At 44.1% G+C, this 20,237-nt stretch overlaps 1 protein-coding gene across 1 annotated transcript in view; it reads left to right on the forward strand.

The window, feature by feature from the left end:
• LOC129698553 (diacylglycerol kinase beta) overlaps positions 1–20,237 on the forward strand; it is a 440,909-nt gene that overhangs the window by 299,362 nt on the left and 121,310 nt on the right. The window contains exon 20 of the mRNA XM_055637631.1: positions 13,860–13,950. Coding sequence (XP_055493606.1) covers positions 13,860–13,950 — 91 coding nt within the window. The remainder of the gene's footprint in view (positions 1–13,859; positions 13,951–20,237) is intronic.

A 20,237-nucleotide genomic window follows, 5' to 3' on the forward strand; every position in this document is an offset into this window, starting at 1 on the left:
GTTACTGAGTGTGATTTGCTCCGAAGGCACTTTGGTAAAGGGGTGAGAATTGACCATCAGTGTAGATCACCTTGCCTGGTTGTTTTTCTGCTCGTTGCAGCTCAAAGCAAAGGTAGCAGAATAAGGGGCTTAAACATTTGTTTCTGATTGCGTCAATATTCCATGCTAATCTTTTCTTTTGAATACCAATAAGCTTTGAACCATTATAACACAGCACACTCGAGAACTAATCCGAGCCTAATCATATCACAATATGCAGCCATTTCTTCTTTGCAAATCTACTTTAAAATTATGAATCAATCTGAAAATATATTTCAATCAATGAACCCATCCCTGAAGTGCTTTAAAGGAATAGTGTTAGCAGTTGGCTGCTGTGTAAGCACCAGTTAAAAATTTATAATGGCAATTCTCAATTATTAAAATTTATGAGTCTTTCTAATAGCTTCGTCTGAACCCAACTAACCTACAATTCGATTATCCATCAAAAAACTCCAGTTAAAATTTCCATCAATATTTGTTGTCCTGAATGTTTTATCTTCGAAAGATACTTTAACATATTAGTAATTACATTAAAACGGATTGCTACATCAGTCTCATAAAACATTCACAATAAACATTCTAGAATTGATTTTTAACTGTTATTCCAGTTGCGGAAGAATGGTCATCTTGCAACCAATTTCTTTGACCATTCAACATGACAGGAACAAAATATCTTTAAACTTGAGCAAAACCAAAATAATGTTATTTGGTAATTGCTGATCAATTACACAAGCAAATATAAAGATAAATGGGGTTGAAATTGAACAAGTTCATGAAAATAACTTTCTTGGGGTTATAATGGATGATAGAATCAGCTGGAAATCACACATTAAACATGTACAATCCAAACTGTCAAAAAGCATTTCTGTATTACACAAAGTTAAGCAGGTTCTGGATCACAAATCACTCCGCATTCTCTACTGTTCACTAATCTTACTCTATTTAAATTACTGTGCAGAAGTCTGGGGCAATAACTATAAAAGTTCGCTACATTCATTAACCATTCTGCAAAACAGAGCAATACGTATTATTCACAATGTCAGGTATCTGGGTCACACTAATCCATTATTATTACAGTCAACATTATTAAAATTAGAAGATTTGGTTGCATTTAAAACAGCACAGATAATGTTTAGGGCCAAAAATAAAAACTTACCTGGAAATATACAAAAATTATTCAATGAGCAAGTTGGGGGTTATAATTTAAGAAGAATAGTTAATTTTAAGGTACAAAGAGTCCGCACGACCAGAAAAACTTTTGTCTGTGGAGTAGGATTGTGGAACAGTTTGAATGTGGAGTTAAAGCAATGTCCAAATATGAACCAGTTCAAAATGACATTCAAAAAACTTTTTTTCACAAGGTACAGGGATGAAGGGGATGGTTGACAAACAGGGGGTTAATGTTTATTTATTATTTTATTTATTTTTTATTTATGTTTCTTGGTTACTTCATACATATTACTTGTATGTGTATATCAGTTGTATATATATATAATGTCTGTATGCATCTCTAAAAATTGTCTAGGGTATTATTATCATTAATTAATTAATTATTAAATATGGAAGAAGGGTTTAGGGAGAAGGGGTGAGATTAAATAAGTTATTTTTCTTCTCACTCCTTTTCGAGCTTGTAAAGAAAAAATATGGAACATTTAAATTTTGCTTTATGCTTTTCACTGCTTTGCAAATATTGCCTGGAATGTCCAATTGTTTGACTACTTCGAATTTGTTGTTGTTATTTATTCCTATTTATGTCTTTACTTGTTCGGAACAAATAAACAAACAAACACATAAATAAATAAATAAATAAATAGATTCACGAGGAAAATCCGTAAAAAAAACATTGAAAAGAATTGAGGTATGTTGATTATTTGCATTACAATCCGCAAGGCAGCTATTGTATCTTCTTAGAGATACAGCGTGGAAACAGGCCCTTCGGCCCACCGAGTCCGCGCCGCCCAGCGATCCACGTGCATTAACGCTACCCTACAAACACTAAAGGGCCTGTCCCACTTAGGCAACCTTATTTGCGAGTTCAGGAGACTCTGTGCTCGCCACAAGCTCACCTCATGATCACCGCATGTTCGCTGGTGGTCTCTGGTGAGTCTCCTTCATGGTCGCGAGGAGTTCCCGCATTCTGGGAACTAGTCGCGGCCTCAGTATGGTCGCAGCAAATTTTTCAACATGTTGAAAATTTTTCCCCGACCAAAAATTGGTCGCCATGGAGAAAATCGCTACTTTTGTAGTCATAGGGTGCAGTTGTAGTGGGGTGGCCATGTGGTTGTGGGTAGTCAAGGTAGTTGTAAGTGGTTTTAGTTAATCACCTTTGCTGACCGGGCATTTTCATTGGCTCATTGGGGGAAAAAAACGTAAGCACGAGTTTTCAGAACCAAGGATAACCGATCGGTAATGTTAAATGTTCGCCAAACTTCACAGCTGTTTATCTCTGGCTTATTAAAGTTGTCTGGCTTCTTAAAAGTGTTTCCAATCCTTCTCCCTCCCTTCTCCCCCGTTCTCCCCCCCCCCCCCCCCCCTCCTCCCCCCCTCCTCCCCGCTCTTTTAAAGGACTTACCGTACACTGTGCCAGCCGTCTTTTACCTTCCTGTTCATCGCGGGTATCACCTTGGCTTCGCACCATGTGAATTTCAGACAGCGCTCCCGCTGCTTTCCATGACCTCCACCTTTGCGGTGTGTGTGTGTGTGTGTTGCGTGCGTGCATGCTGCGTGCGTGCGTGCGTGTGTGTGAGTGTGTGTGTGTGTGCGTGCGTGCATGCTGCGTGCGTGCATGCGTGCGCGTGTGTGTGTGTGTATAACGTGCGTGTGTATGTGTGTGTGTAGAAGTGTAACGTGCGTGCGTGTGTGTTGAAGTGTATAACGTGCGTGCGTGCGTGTGTGTGTGTGCGTGCTTGCGTGAGTGTGTAGAAGTGTATAACGTGAGTGCGTGTGTGTGTGTGTGCGTGCGTGTGTGTGTGTGCGTGCGTGCATGCTGCGTGTGTGTGTGAGTGTGTGTGTGTGTGTGTGTGTGGTGTGTGTGTGCGTACATGCTGCGTGCGTGCGTGCGTGCGTGCGTGTGTGTGTGTGTGCGTGCATGCTGTATGCAGCGTGCGTGTGTACGTGTGTGTGTGTGTGTGCGTACATGTGCGTGTGTACGTGTGTGTGTGTGTGTGTGTGTGTGCGTGCATGCTGCATGCGTGCGTGTGTGTGTGTGTGTGTGTGTGTGTTCCGTGTTGACGGCTATTCCAGCTCGCGCACCCTAGCTTGAAGGTTGCAGACAGTCCGCTGAAAAGTGGCGTAAGTGGGACGGGCCCTTAAGGACAATTTACATGTCATGGAAAACCGATTAACCTACAGACCTGGACGTCTTTGGAGCACGTTGTTGATCAGTGTCTTGCATGAAGCTCGGCACGAAACTATGTATGGCCAGTTATTGGGGGGAAAATGATGATTCCGTTTTGTAGGATATGGTGCTCAATAGCTGACCGACTAAAATAATCTGAGTGTTGTTATACTGTATTGTTAAATGGATCTCACGGTGACCTTGTCATGAGTGGGGTTCCAAAAAGCTGTCTTGAAGTTATTGATGTTAATTATTTTCTTTACTGATTGACAAGAGACTTGTTAAATTCACTGGCGCAGATATTTGTGCAAAAATTACTGATTCAGGCCAAATGTGCAGTTGATTTGGATGTGATATGGGTCGGCTATGCAGCAAAACCTATTGATGTGAGTAAACCAAATAAATGCCACAGAAGGCTGCGGAGGCCAAGTCAGTGGAGATTTTTAAGGCAGAGATAGATACATTCTTGATTGGTACAGGTGTCAGAGGTTATGGGGAGAAAGCAGGAGAGTGGAGTTAGGAGGGAGAGATAGATCAGCCATGGCGGAGTAGACTTGATAGGCCAAATGGCCTAATTCTACTCCTTTCACTTATGACCTTATGAAAAGCAGTGTGATGCCTTTGGGGTTATATTTCAGACAGCCAATGTCATGCAGGAATACCTATTTGTGGGATTGGTACTGATTTATTATTGTTATGTGTATCGGGATTGTGAGAATTTTTTTTGCGTGCTATTAATGCTACATATACCACACATGAGTAAAATCAAGAATATACAACAGGTAGTACAAAGAGACCACCATGTAGAATATAATATTTCAGCATTATATTGTTGACAGTTACTGAGAAAGTGCAAATTAAAAAAAGTGCAAGGTCTTAAGTGAGGTAGGTTGGGAGATCAGTACCACACCCTAGCCGTGTAGGAAGGAACTGCAGATGCTGCTTTAAACTGGAGAGAGACACAAAAAGCTGGAGTAACTCAGCGAGTCAGACACCATCTCTGAAGAGAAGGAATAGGTGACGTTTCGGGTCGAAGCCCTTCTTCAGACTGGGTGTCTGGGTCTATTCTGAGGAAGGGTCTCGACCTGGAACGTCACATATACCTTTTCTCCAGAGATGCTGCCTGACCCGCTGAGTTACTCCAGCTTTTTGTGTCTACGCCTAGCTTCTGTTCAGTAGTCCGATTACAGCGGGGAAGAAGTTGTTCCTGCATCTGTCAATGTTATCAATGGATCAATTCCCTCAGTGGGAACGATGTACAAGGTGAGACTCCATGTTTCTGACACACATCAGTGGAGTAGGTTGGTCTTTACAACAATCCCGTAGCTTCTTGCCCATTGTTACAAAGCCTTGATTTTGTCTTCCACATTACTTGAGTTGGTCACTAATTACTTGATTCTGAATCCCACAGTCACAAGGCTGTTGATCAGTAGTGGACAAGTCTGGTTGCTCATCCAGTAACTTGGCCATTGTCATACTTAAGTGAAGCAGAACAGTTGCCACACCTGTGAGGTTGCTGCGTTTTGGATGAAACTTTAAACCAATATCCTGTCCATCAAGATGCAGGACAGAACACCACAGGAGACCCTTCTTCCCAGGGCTATCAAACTGTACAACTCCTCCCCCTTCTGTCTTGGGATAGACTGACCCCCCCCCCTCCGCCAATCTTTGCACATCCCCAATCCTTTCCACTCATCACTTTAATGCCATGTTTCATGTACCTTGTGTTGTATGACCGTTGGCAGATCAATTTCCCTCCTGGGATAATTAAGTTATATCATATCGTGTTGAATTAAGTTGCAGTGCATTATTTGTAGAAAATTGTGGGAATTATCCCCAAAGTCCTATTTGATAATTGGTGCCTTTCTCAATACTAGAGCGCATGACCTGGTCATGACTTCACTGCTGTCCATGGGAACATTTGCTTTGTGCAAATTGGCTGCTAGTTTGCAACAATGCAACTCGGAGTACTTTAGATGCACATTGATTATAAAGAACTTCAAGACATGATGAAGGATGATAATAATCAAGGATGTGTCACACCCTGGCCACTCCCTCTTCTCCCATCAGGCAAAAGGTATACATGTGTGAAAACGCACACCTCCATATTCAGGGTCAGTTTGTTCCCAAATCTGAGGAAGGACGTTATTGCCATAGAGGGAGTGCAGAGACGGTTCACCAGACTGATTCCTGGGATGTCAGGACTGTCTTATGAAGAAAGACTGGATAGACTTGGTTTATACTCTCTAGAATTTAGGAGGTTGAGAGGGGATCTTATAGAAACTTACAAAATTCTTAAGGGGTTGGACAGGCTAGATGCAGGAAGATTGTTCCCGATGTTGGGGAAGTCCAGAAAAAGGGGTCACAGTTTAAGGATAAGGGGGAAATCCTTTAAAACCGAGATGAAGAGCTTTTTTCACACAGAGAGTGGTGAATCTCTGGAACTCTCTGCCGCAGAGGGTAGGCGAGGCCAGTTAATTGGCTATATTTAAGAGGGAGTTAGATATGGCCCTTGTGGCTAAGGGGATCAGAGGGTATGGAGAGAAGGCAGGTACGGGATACTGAGTTGGATGATCAGCCATGATCATATTGAATGGCGGTGCAGGCTCGAAGGGCCGAATGGCCTACTCCTGCACCTAATTTCTATGTTTCTATGTTTCTATGTTCCCAGCTGTTATCAGGCAACTGAATCAACCTACCACAACCAGAGGGCAGTGCAGAACTACTATCTACCTCTTTGGTGACCCTCGGGCTATCATTGATCGGGCTTTGCTGGCTTTTCCTTGCACTAAACGTTATTTGTTTATCATGTATCTATACACTGTAAACGGCTCGATTGTAATCATGTATTGTCTTTCTGCTGAATGGTTAGCACGCAACAAAAACTTTTCACTGTACCTCGGTACAGGTGACGATAAACTAAACTAAACTGATGAGGTCATGCGTTGCATAAATATACAGCTCTTTGCTTTCATCCTCCTTTTGTGTGAAATTGTTCACTTCCCGGGCATTCTGTCTCCTTCTACGCCCAAACTGAAGCTTAGAGACTGCAGATGCTGCAATCTTGATCAGAAAAGGAACTGAGCGTGTAGACTGGCCGGGTGGTGTTGAGTTGTTGGGACCCTTCTCCAGGCCACTGGGTATTGTTTTTGGTTTACCATCAGTTAGATCATCAGTACTTTGGTCTACCAATTGGACAGATATTAAACTGAGTTCTTGAAAAGGAGCTTGGGATAGGTGGCAGCCACAATGACGCCACTTGTAGCAAGTGGCCATATGAGCAGTACATCAGTTACAACAGAGCAGTTTTATATCTGCGCTATGAATATGAGGTTACCAAACGGGAAAAGTAATCGCAATCACAATAATACTTTATTAGCCAAGTACGTTTTGCAACATGCGAGGAATTTGATTTGCCATACAGTCGTACCAATAAAAAGCAACAGAACACACAAAATACATTTTAACATAAACATCCACCACAGTGACTCCTCCACATTCCCCACTGTGATGGAAGGCGAAAAAAAGTTCAATCTCTTCCCTTCTTTGTCCACCAGAGGTCGGGGGTCTCGAGCCTTTCGTTGGCGGGACAATCTTACTCCCGTAGCCGCGGCGGCGGGCCTCCTCGTCGGGGCGATTTAGCTCCTGCATCCGGGGGGGGGGGGGGGGGGGGGGGAATCTCAGCTCCACCGCGCCGGGTGATCTACCCCGGGTTGAATGTCGTACGGCTTTTCGCAGTTCCCGACGTCAGTTTCAACCCGAGACTACGAGCTCCTTGATGTTAAACTGTGTAGGAAGGAACTGCAGATGCTGGTTCACACCGAAGATAGACACAAAATGCTGGAGTAACTCAGCAGGACAGGCAGCATCTCTGGAGAGAAGGAATGGGTGACGTTTCGGGTTGAGGCTCTTCTTCAGACTGCGAGTCAGGGGTGAGGGAGACACAGAGATAAGGAATAGTAAGGTGTGAAAAGAAGACATCCCAGCAGTGTGAATATCGTCTTCTCTAACTACAAGTAACCCTTGCTTTCCTTCTCTCTCCATCCCTCCCCCTTCCAAGTTCTCCGACCAGTCTGGCTGTCCACCTGATAACATTTTATCTGCTTTCTCCTATCTAACAATGATCTATTCTCCATTGTCCTTGATGCTACATCTCTTTTGATGTGTCGTACTAACCCCTGACTAGTACGGGTGCCAGGGGTTATGGGGAGAAGGCATGGGAATGGGGTTGAGAGGGAGAGATAGATCAGCCATGATTGAATAGCAGAGTAGAAACGATGGGTTGAATGGCCTATTTCTGCTCCTTGAAATTATTAACTGAGACAATTTATGAAGTCCCAGTCAAATTTATGAAGTCCCAGTTTGACTTGAGAATTAAGGGACTGAAGTTTAGGGGGAACTTCTTTACTCAGAGAGTGGTAGCTGTGTGGAATGAGCTTCCAGTGAAGGTGGTGGAGGCAGGTTCGTTTTTATCATTTAAAAATAAATTGGATAGTTATATGGATGGGAAGGGAATGGAGGGTTATGGTCTGAGCGCAGGTATACGGGACTAGCGGAGATTATGTGTTCGGCACGGACTAGAAGGGTCGAGATGGCCTGTTTCCGTGCTGTAATTGTTATATGGTTATATGGTAATATTGAGGAAATTAATGTCACCCTGTACAACCCTGTGTTGTGTTTGCATCTTGCCATAACCTGCGTACATATCTGTGTCTTTATCTCTCACTGGCTGCTGGGAAGACTGAGGTGTAACTGTGTCACAGTGATTGCAGTTTTTCACAGCTCTACACATATTGTCCCACTAGACGAACCTTCCAACTTCACTTTAGATATCACCTACATTCTACAAATCAATGGTGTCCTATCTTGCCACATGTGACTCTTCACTGGATGTGCAATGGTTCTAAAACTCCTCTGAAATCATCTTCTAACTTATTCTCCGTGACATTGACTGCATTGGTGCTGCTGACTGCATTGGTGCTGAATTCATTCATTTGCACCACATATGCTACTGACTTCTATCCTGCCCCTCAGACCATCCCTGACACATCTCTCATTTTTCTGCATCTCCGTGTTTCCACCATGGAAGACACGCACGGCACGGTGGCGCAGCGGTAGAGTTGCGGCCTTACGGCGCCAGAGACCCGGGTTCGATCCCAACCACGGAGCTTGTATGTTCTCCCCGTGACATATGTGGGTTTTCTCCAAGATCTTCAGTTTCCTCCCACACTCCAAAGCCGTACAGATCTGTAGGTTAATTGGCTCAAGTATAAGTGTAAATTGTCCCTAGTGTGTAGCTAGTGTGCCGGGATCGCTGGTCGGTGAGGACTCGGGGGAACGGGACGAAGGACCTGTTTCTGCGCCGTGTCTCTAAACTAAAGTAAATTAAACAAATGATCCACCGATAGCTGCTGTAAACCCACTGACACGCATCTACCTGAACTACACATCCTCTCACCTTATCGCTTGTAAGCAGTGCCGGATTTATGTATAAGCTAAACAAGCTATAGCTTAGGGCTGCCACTTTCTAGGGGGCCCCCTGAAAAAATTGATGGGCCTTGGTATACGGTAATACGGTAGGCGGCGCGACTCTCGTCAACAGCGGCCTCTGCAGCCCGTCTGTGTTTTTATTTTTTTTTGTCTATGTTTTTATGTAGTTTTTGTCATTTTTTGTTGGGGTATGTGTGTGGTGGGGTGGGGGTGGGGGTGGGGTGGGAGGGAGGGGGTAACTTTTAATCTCTCCCTGCACGGGAGACCCGACCTTTTCTTTGTCGGGTCTCCGTTGTAGTTGGGGCTGCAACGAGGAGCGGCCTCCAACAGGAAGAGACCGGGGACTCTGGTACCGACTACCCACCTCACCGTCGCAGAGCTGGCCAAGTCCAGAGCGGGTGGAGCGGTGGTGGAGCGCTGCTGCTCTACCGCTGCGCCACTGTGCCGTACGTGTCTTCCACGGTGGAAACACGGAGATGCTACCCCCCTCTCTCCATCCCTCCCCCACCCAAGTCGCAAAGTTGTCTTGTTGAGTCTCATTGGCTGTACTCTTTCTCACCCAGCCCACAGCTAACAATGACCTGTTTCCTTCAACATTGTTACATTTTTGCAAATCTTTCATCCATCTGCTCTATATCTCTCTACATCACCATCTATATCTCTCGTTTCCCTTTCCCCTGACTCTCAGTCTGAAGAAGGGTCTTGTCCCGAAACGTCACCTGCTGCCTGTCGCGCTGAGTTACCCAAGCATTTTGTGTCTATTTTCGGTTTAAACCAGCATCTGCTGTTCCTTCCTACCTACTCCTAAGCATCTGTCAAATGCTGTCCACATTGCCCCCTTCTGTGCTATTCTACTGGGTAGAAATATAGATCAAATGATGCAACACATCAACAGGCTATTTAGCTCACTGTCTCCAATATCTACATACATTAATCTCACTGAACAACACTTTGTGCTATGCACTGGCAATTTGTGTGTGTCCAGATGCTTCTTAAATGGTGTGAGAATCCCTCCCCTCACCACAGTCTCAGACAGTACCTACCAGAGTCCAGCTATCCTGAATGAAAAGCTCTTTACTTATATCCCTTCCAAATCGAGGGCGCCGATTGGATGAGAGAAACGTTGGTCAGCAGGCAGTGGGCGGGACATGAAGATTCAGTGCGATGATTGGAGGAGGGAGTTGTCGGTCCGAGGCGGAAGTAAGGGGGTGGGACTGAGGGTAATGCGCAGTGATTGGAGGAGGGAAACGTACTGTGGAGCAAAGATCATAGAGCGGAGCTTAAATCGGCCCGTTTGCGGGGTATTTCATCGCCCGGCGCGGCTTAAAATCGGCCGTGGGATCTTCCACCGCCCCACGGTCAAATTGCTGCGTCGAGGCTCCCGATGTTGAAGCCCCCGCCAGGCAACGGAAGATCCCACGGCCAGTTTTAAGCCGATTGGAGCCCCACGATTCGGGGCGGACATTGCTGCAGTCACCAGGTCAGCTCCCGATGTTTCCGTCCGCAGGGCCCACGGCCGAAGCCTCGCGCACGTGTGTGTGCGCACGTGCGGCCACCAAGAAATTGCGTTCCCCCCCCCCCCCCCCCCATGTTTTGTCAGCGATTTCCGCCCCTGTTTACGTATTAATCAAACCTCCTGTACGCTGTTACAAAACATGCTGAGCGGGTCAGGCAGCACCTCTGGAGAACATGGATTGGTGATGTTTCGGGACAAGACCCTTCTTCAGACTGAGAGTCAAGGGAAAGGGAAACGAGAGATATAGATGGTGATGTAGAGAGATATAGAACTAATGAATGAAAGATTTGCAAAAAAGTAACAATGATAAAGGAAACAGGCTGTGTGGTAAGTGGGTAAGAATACAGACAATGAGACTCAACAAGACTACTTTGAAACTGGTACGACTTGGATGGGGGACGGATGGAGCGAGAGGGGATACAAGTTAGAGAAGCCAATATTCCTACAGCTGGGCTGTAAGCTGCCCAAGCATAATGTGAGATGCTGTTCCTCCAATTTGCGTTTGGCCTCACTCTGACCACGGAGAGGCCGAGGACAGAAAGGTCAGTGTGGGAATGGGAAGGGGAGTTAAAGTGTTTGGAAACTGGGAGATCAGGTAGGTTCAGGAGGACTGAGTGAAGGCGTTCAGCGACACGATCATGTTTGGTCTGGCCGATATACGAGTCCACACCTTGAACAATATATCTGAGTAAAATATCATTTGGATCTATGTAAAATTAATGTTCTTGTTTTGAATAGACCCTTTCTATTTCTGGGAGACCATGCTTAGTCTGTAACTTTGAATCTGGAGTATTCATAATGAATCCATTTAGCGAATGCAAGTTACTTTCATACTGACTTTCCCTGGTATTTCTAAATTTACATTATCGGGCCCTTGTAAATGTTTGCCATATGGGTGGGATATTTTCATTACTTCGTTATTTGAGTGACTTTGGCAATTTAAGAGTCCGCACTTTCAACAACGGATACAGTAGATGAGATTGGAGGAGGTGCAAATGAACCTTTGCCTCACTTGGAAATACAGATGTGAGACAGAAGGATTGAAGAGTTAAGAATTGTGAAGCTGGAGGAAGGAATAGAAGCAGAAGTGGGGGGGGGAGGTGACAAAACAGATGCGAGTCCAGTTGGGGCACGGGGGAAGGGGGGGTGGGAGTGAAGAAGGGGGGTGGGGTGGGGCAATTCATGTTTTAATGAGAATTCAATGCTCATTGGATTGTATGCGGAGTACAATGTGCTGTTCCTCCAGTTTGCATGTGGCCGCACTCTGGCAATGGGGGCAGAAAGGACAGTATGGGAATGGGAAGATTAGCAAGCGGGAGATCCAGTAGGCCTTGACAGACCGATACACTGTCTTTAGCTCAGCAGTCAACAGGGTGAAGTGCCATGGGATGTTCGTTTGATGGTAATGACACTATATGACATATAAAGTGTCAGTTTAAAAACTCTCTGCATTTTCTAATGTTAATTTCTGAGCCTATGGTAGAGTTGCTGCCTTACAGCGCCGGAGAACCGGGTTCAATCCCGACTACGGGTGCTGTCTGTACGGAGTTTGTACATTCTCCCCGTGACTGCGTGGGTTTTCTCCGAGATGTTTGGTTTCCCCCCACACTCCAAAGATGTACAAGTTTGTAGGTTAATCAGCTTGGTAAATGTAAAATCGTCCCTAGTGTGTAGGATGGTGTTAATATGTGGGGATCGCTGGTCGGTGTGGACAGTGGGCCAAAGGGCCTGTTTCCGCGCTGTATCTCTAAACTAAACTAAACTAAAGATGAACCTTGTGGTAGGGATGAAGATGTCCTGGTTGGGTTGCTTCTGGGCCTGGCCAAGCTGGCCATCCGCGAGTCACAGCGCCAGACGGTGGAGGGCTCTACCCGAGCCGGCTGCCTGCCCTTTTCCGGGGATATGTCCGTGCCCGGGTGGGGTTATAAAGGGAATACGCCCAGTCTACGGGCGCCCTGAGGTAGTTCCGGGACCGCTGGGCTCCGCAGGGTGTAGAATGTATCCTCAATAAGGATTGTAACATAGTTGTATAATATTTATTATGGATATATGTTTATATTGTATTATGGTGGTGGGTTCGGGCTTGTTTTATTGTACTGTAAATATTAATTTTTAATAATTGAATACATTTTTGTATTTAAAAAAAAGATGGACCTTGTAACAATTATTTTATAAAATTAAAGTATTGCTACTGGAAAATTGGTGGGATTGTTCTTATATTTATGAACATGGTACCACACAGAGGATAACCTCCAGGCTAGATCCAACTATACTCTCTAGCTCACATCAATGCTGCATTTTGCATTTGATACGACCGCTAGCAATCATTGCCTCTCAGTTCGGTCAGTGACTAATGGGGAGAGGTTTTTGCAATTGTGGCTACTCTCCTGTCTGGGGTTCCTGTTGTCAAGCTATTAGCTGCAGCAATCTGTGTTACAATCTGAGCAATAAATACCACAAGGAAGATTTTTTGAAGTGCGTTGCGTTTGTATTAATGTACACCAAATACTGGAGTAACTCAGCGGGACAGGCAGCATCTCTGGAGAGAAGGAATGGGTGACATTTCGGGTCGAGACCCTTCTTCAGACTGCAGATGTGTCTCAACCCAAAACGCCACCCCTTCCTTCTCTCCAGAGATGCTGCCTGTCCCGCTGAGTTACTCAGCCTTTTTTTTATGTTTTATTATCTATTTATTAGAAGTAAGTACAGTAATGTGGCACCAAGGTGCCAAACATATGTTGGCATGTTACATTTTATGTACTGCTTCAGTTTTCTTTTTTTTTCAATAATAAAAGAGAGAAAGAGAGAATAGATGTTAGAAAATAGAAAAACGTGGATGTATGGTGTGTGAAAAAGAAAAGGGAAGAAAGAGAGAAAGTGAGAAAAGAAAAAGGAGAGAGAAAGGGAAAGAGTAGAAAGCAAGAGAAAGGAGATAAGTATTTAAATTCTTGACCATCTTTCACCCAGTCCTGAACCAATTGGTTTTTACGATTCTGTTGCACCATATGCTTCCAAGAAGTCGATAAATGGAGACCACCTCGTTAAGAATTGGTCTGGTTTATCTATTAGGAGGAATCGCATTTCTTCAAGATGTGCTGTATCCAACATATTTATAATCCACATTTTAAGCGTTGGTATGGGTGTATTTTTCCAAAATTTAAGTATACGTTTTTTTTGCCATTATTAACCCATAATTAAAAAATGAATTTTGAAATGTGTTCAATTTGTTCCCATCTCCCGTTACTCCAAGTATAATCATTTCAGTGTTAGGCTCCATTTTTATCTTGAATAATTTTGTAAATATTTCAAAGATATCGCTCCAGAATTTATGAAATTTTATGCAGGAAACAAAAGAGTGTGTTATAGTACTCCAGCCTTTTGTGTCTATCTTCGGTTTAAACCAGCATCTGCAGTTCCTTTTGTATAAATGTACTTTGGTTATATGTAACAGTTTATGCCTCTCTATATCCTTTGCAGAATGAAGAACAAACTGTGGTATTTTGAATTTGGAACAACGGAGACATTTTCTGCTACTTGCAAAAAGTTAAATGAATTTATAGAAGTGGAGGTGAGTATCTGATTTTCCTTTCACCAGTATTTCATAAGTGTCTAAAGAGAAAAAAACACAGAGGAATTAAACTCTAAGAAGTTAACTGAAAGAAACGGCATTTCGTTTGGACCTCAAGGGGTCCAAATGACAATTAAATGTATCTTGTATCTTGTATCTTGTATCGTGAAATCGTTGAACGTGAGCTGTAACCTGCTCGGCTGCAGGGAGATGAAAGGCAGGTAAAAGTATTACTTGTAAACCCTTTGAACGTTTCCCAAGAACGGTCTAAACTTGGAGCATCACGTACACATGCCAATGGACATACCTTCCTCTACTGAGAATCTTCTGTGTAAAATTTGGAAAGCAGCAATCAAGAACGGATAGTAAACCAATAAGGCCCACCTTGCATTATTCGCTCCACATTGTAAATTTGAGCTGAATGAAGTTCTTTGCAAAGGTTATGCACTTTGCTTAAGATGTGATTTACTGACACATCAAACTATTAATAACAATTCCAAAAAATGACTTCCAATTTCCTTGAACTTGGATCCACAGTTCACCAGGCCCCCTCCTTAATGCGTACCATCTGGACGGGGAATGAATAACTGCAGATGTGCTCAAACCCCTCGTGTTCTCTCCTATACTTGCCCAAGGGATGCTGCGAATCGTTGCATCACTAAAAAGATACTAAATACACCCAAAAAAGAAAGGAGAATTATGTAAGTTGCTCACCATCTGCCCAGCGCTATGTTACTTTACAAGCCATTGTCGTCTTAAACTTTAAACTGGGTGTAAAATACTGCAGAGGTGTCTTCATTTTGTGAATTAAACCCATCATCCTGGCTGTCAATTTTAATCGAGCAATCTGCAGATTTATTTAGAGGAACCTGATTGTGCTGTTTGCAGGTCACTGCTTCACACTTTACCACATGTTCTTTCCGGCTGTGAATCAACTAATGTGCCTATTTTAACCTGTTTTGCTCATACAGTATCAACTTGTAAGGGATACTAGGAATCGGTGTTGTTTTGCTTCCAAAAAAAATTCACAAGCCTCAGAACAGTAGTTAGGAATGATTTTCCAGAGCTGGAACTCGTTTTGGCTGGGGGGGGACCCATTTCCTCGTTCAGCTTTGTATAAACAAAGAAAGGCTCCAGTTAGAAAACACGGAGCCGAGACGTTTCACCAGCTGAGATTTTAATTTTAATTAGCTTAAAGAAATGTCATTTAAATTCGAGAAGTTGACAAAAATAAATGTCCGTTGGTTCCCTCGTCTCTCATCAGTTGATTGAATTTACGATTACAACAGCTTTCAGGAACAGCTTTATATGTCTGGATGTTTTTATTGGAAAGGAGGCAAAATGTTACAATGAGACTGCTTCACCTGAAGGAGAAAAAGAAAATCCTCGGGTTCCTGTTATGGTTTGCCAAAGCCAAGGAATTCTCTGGGGTCACATAAAGTCTGGCTTCAAGTTGACCTCATCCCTAAGTAGCTAATGACAGGACAGGATCCAAGTATCAGCCAGATCTGTGCTCTCTTCAGTAGAGCTCTTCTGGAAACAATATTTGTCTGGAGATCGACACAAAATGCTGGAGTAACTCAGCGGATCAGGTAGCATCTCTGGGAAGAAGGAATGGGTGATGTTCAGGGTCGAGACCCTTCGTCAGATCTGATTCAGTCAGATTTTCATTTGATCCGGAGGGTCAAATGAAATGAAAGTCTGACTTGCTTTCTCACCCACTATAATCAAATCATCTCTCTGTGATGTGAGAATATCATTCAAAATGTATCTCACGTCAGAAGCTAATACTCACTCACAAGTGAGGCGAAGTAGTGGTGAAGAATGTCTGACATGTCAGAGTGGAACACACACACACACACACACACACACACACGGGGGCCAGGGAAAGCGGGGGAATGCTGTCTGAAATTGACATGGCGCAAAGCCAAGGACATACCGCGATGAACAGGAAGATTAAAATGGGTAGCACAGTGTTCGGTAAGTCCTTTAAAAGAGCGGGGGGGGGGGAGGTGGGAAGGGGGGAAGGGAGAGAGAAGGATGGGGGGTGGGGGGGGGGGTGAGGGGAGAAGGAGTGAAGACACTTTTAAGAAGCCAGACTTTTAAACTTTTAAGCGGGCAGCCAGAGATACACAGCTGTGAAGTTTAGCGGGCATTTAACATTACTGGTCAGTTATCCTTGGTACTGAAAACTCGTGCTTAAGTTAGTTTTTCCCCCAATGAGCCAATAAAAATGCCCGGTCAGCAAAGGCGATTAACTCAAACTACCTACGACTTCCTCGACTCCCTACAACTACATGGCCACCCCACTACAACTGCAACTACGACTACAGGATTATCGATTTTCTCCATGGTGACCAATTTTTGGTCGCAGAACATGTTTAAAAATTAGCGGCGACCATACTGAGGCCGCGACTGGTTCCCAGAATGCGGGAACTCCTCGCGATCATGAAGGAGACTCATCAGAGACCACCAACGAACGTGTGGCGACCATATGGCGAACATGAGGCGAACGCAGAGTCTCCTGCACTCGCCTAAAATGTTGGCTAAGTGGGACAGGCCTGTAACGAGACATCAAAGTAGATGAGGCTCAGTGAAGGTGACAACGAAGCAAACAGATAATATTTAATCAGGACAGTCTGACAGGTCGGAGAACTGGGAATGGGGAGGGATGGAGAGAGGGGGAAAGCAAGGGTTACTTGAAGTTAGAGAAGTCAAAGTTCATCCCGCTGGGGTGTAAGCTGCCCAAGCGTAATAGCATCTGCAGGTCCTTCCTACACCTGCCCCATTCACCTCCTCCCTCACCGCCACTCACGTGCCTCTACAGCCCTTCCAGGTGAAACAAGGTTGACAAGAAAGTTAAAGTTAGCCCTCGTTCAAAGGAGAAGGCAATGTCACCAAAGAAAACAGCTAACCTGAGGATCGGGAAAGAAATGCCACAACTTGAATGGGCATAAAGGAGTTGATAATGAAAGGAAAAGTAGAAATATGAGATTGTCTAGCACGGATCATCAGAAACAGCCAGTGCAACCATGCAAATGAAAAGATTTGGTAAAGTTAATGTGGTCTCTTGCAGATTGAGATGAGAGAAATTATGTTGGAGATTTAAGATATGGCAGAGAAATGTAATAAATACAGTCTCAGCCTGAAGAAGGGTCTTGACCCCAAACGTCACCCATTCCTTCAATCCAGAGATGCTGCCTGTCCCGATGAGTTTCACCAGCATGTTGCATCTGTCTTTGGTGTAAACCAGCATCTGCAGCTCCTTCCTACACATTAAATGAATTTGGCATGAGTTGCTTCCTAGAAGGCACAGGGAACAACCCAGAACAGGAAGTCCTGTGTTAGGTGGGCCAAAGCGTTAGGTTATTAGGTCATAAGTGATAGAAGCAGAATTAGGCCATTCGGCCCGTCAAGCCCATCTGGGATGACGGGACTGTTGTATGAGGGAAGATTGAAAAGACTAGGAGGTACACAAAAAAGCTGGAGAGACTCAGCGGGTGCAGCAGCATCTATGGAGCGAAGGAAATAGGCGACGTTTCGGGCCGAAACCCTTCTTCAGACTAGGCTTGAAAAGACTAGGCTTGTATTCACTGGATTTTAGAAGGATGAGGGGGTTCTTATAGAAACATATAAAATTATAAAAGGACTGGACAAGCTAGATGCAGGAAAAAATGTTCCCAATGTTGGGCAAGTCCAGAACCAGGGGCTGCAATCTTAGAATAAAGGGGAGGCCATTTAGGACTGAGGTGAGAAAAAACATTTTCACCCAGAGAGTTGTGAATTTGTGGAATTCCCTGCCACAGAGGGCAGTGGAGGCCAAATCACTGGATGGATTTAAGAGAGAGTTAGATAGAGCTCTAGGGGCTAGTGGAATCAATATTGGGAGAAGGCAGGTACGGGTTATTGATTGGGGACGATCAGCCATGATCACAATGAATGGTGATGCTGGCTCGAAGGGCCGAATGGCCTCCACCTATTTTTGTTTCTATGTCTACTTCACCATTCAAGCATGGTTGATCATTCGGTGGGCCTCCGATATCATAAGCAGACAAGAAATTATGACAAAAAATCATAATAATAACATAATTGGAGAAAGGGAAGAAACTGACAGCTGCAACTCCTCAGGACCTGGTGATGTGCACTCTAGGGATTTGAAGGAGAGGTTATGGGAATACAGATGTACTGGTTGACATCTTTCAAAGCTCCATGATTTCTACAACTGCCCCTTCAAATTGAAGTCTTTGTGATCCTAATTAAGTACAGAGAGAGAGTTGAAAGAGGGGAAGATACACCAATTAGCCTGACATCAATTGGAAGAAATACTTGAGTCTATTATGGAAGTGATAGCAGAGAATTTAAAATATAGTCATAGGATTGGGAAGTCAACATGGAATTTAGTTTAGTTTAGTTTAGTTTAGATTAGAGATACAGCGTTGAACCAGGCCCTTCGGATCACCGGGTCTGCGCCGACCAGCGATCCCCGCACATTAACACTATCCTACACACACTAAGGACAATTTTTACATTTACCAAGCCAATTAACCTGCAAATCTGTGGGTCTTTGGAATGTGGGAGGAAACCGAAGATCTGGGGGAAAAGCCACGGGGAGAACATACAAACTCAGTACAGACAGCAGCCCTAGTCGTGATCGAACCCGGGTCTCCGGCGCTGCATTCGCTGTAAGGCAGCAACTCTACTGCTGCGCCACCACGACTGCCCATCGGTGGGATTATGAAAGGAAAATGTATTAAAACCTTATGAGATTGCAACTCACAACACAGATAAAAGGAAACGGATAGAATTACTTGTATTCACTCTCAGAAGGGCTTGGACAAGATGTCGTAAAAACTATTATTGGAGCATGTGGGATTGGGAATAATATGCTGGTGTGAACTGAGGTTTAGTTAATGGACAGAAACACAGCACAAATGCGTTGGTAATTTCATGGCAGGAAGTCTGTGACTAATGGGGGTGCTGTAGGGATTGTTGCCCCAGTTTTCAGTCTATCAGCAGTGATTTTGATGAGGAATTAAAGCGGAATACATTTAATTCACTGATGATACTGAGATGAGTGGCAATTTGGGCTGTGGGGAAATCACATAAGGCACCAGGTTATATCGTCAGGCTAAATGAATAGGCAGGGGGATTGTATATAATGTGGAAAGGTGTTGGGGTCTTTCATTTTGGTTGGACAAAGTAGCAAAGCAGAATTTTTTAAATGGTGAGAGATTGAAAGGCAAATGTGTCCTGAGAAATCCTCATGTCCGTATACATGAAGCACGTAAGTTAATATGCGGATGCAACAATTAGGAAGTATGTATGTCAGCCATTATTGCAACGTTAATGTTAGTACCAGATTAAAGATGTCTTGTTGCAGAGTCCCGGTGAGACTGCATCTGGTATGTTGTGTACAAGTGATCTCCCAACACTAAGAACAATGCGTTTGCAACAGAAGGAGTTTCATACAGGTTCACCAGTTTGATTCCTGGAATGGGGTGTTTGTCCAAGAAATTAAGCTCAAAGAGTTTGGAAGAATGTACATTGGTCTCATTAAACATTGAAAACTCTTCCTGGGCTTAACAGGTTAGATATGGGGATGATATTTTCCCTGGCTGACATGTCCAGAACCAGTGGTGAGAATCTCAAGATAAGGGATCAGACTTTCACAACTTAAAGCCTGTCCCACTGTACGAGTTCACTCAAAAAGTTCTCCCGAGTTTGCCCTGATTCGAACTCGGAGATTTACGGTAATGGCCGCTCGTAGGTACTCGGGGCTCTCGTGGACATTTTTCAAGATGTAGAAAAATCTTCACCAGTCTTCCCGAGCTTATCCCGTTTCCCAAGTACTTGCCGTTAGCGTTACGAGCCGCTAAGAGGCGTCCCCGAGCTCCAACGTACCCGCTACGTTCATTCTACATGCTTATCACGAGTTTGATTTTGTTTTAAACTTGGGAGAGCACTTGGAATGAACTCGTACCGTGGGAAAGGGCCATTAGATGGGGGCACAGTGAATCTATGGAAAGTTCTACTCGAGACTGCATGCGGACTCGATTGCTCAGTGTATTGAAAACAAATCAGTAGAGTTTTAGACACAAAATGCTAAGTCTGAAGAAGGGTCTCCACCCGAAATGTTTCCAGAGATGCTATGATGCCTGTCCCCAGCATTACTCCGGCACTTTGTGTTTATCTTTGGTTTGAACCAGCATCTGCAGTTCCTTCCTATATTTGGTAGATTTTTAGATCAATGGATTAGTGCAGATGAGCATTGCTGCAGTCATAGGTCA

This window comes from Leucoraja erinacea, chromosome 7 (assembly GCF_028641065.1).
Source record: "Leucoraja erinacea ecotype New England chromosome 7, Leri_hhj_1, whole genome shotgun sequence".
Lineage (NCBI taxonomy): Eukaryota > Metazoa > Chordata > Chondrichthyes > Rajiformes > Rajidae > Leucoraja > Leucoraja erinaceus.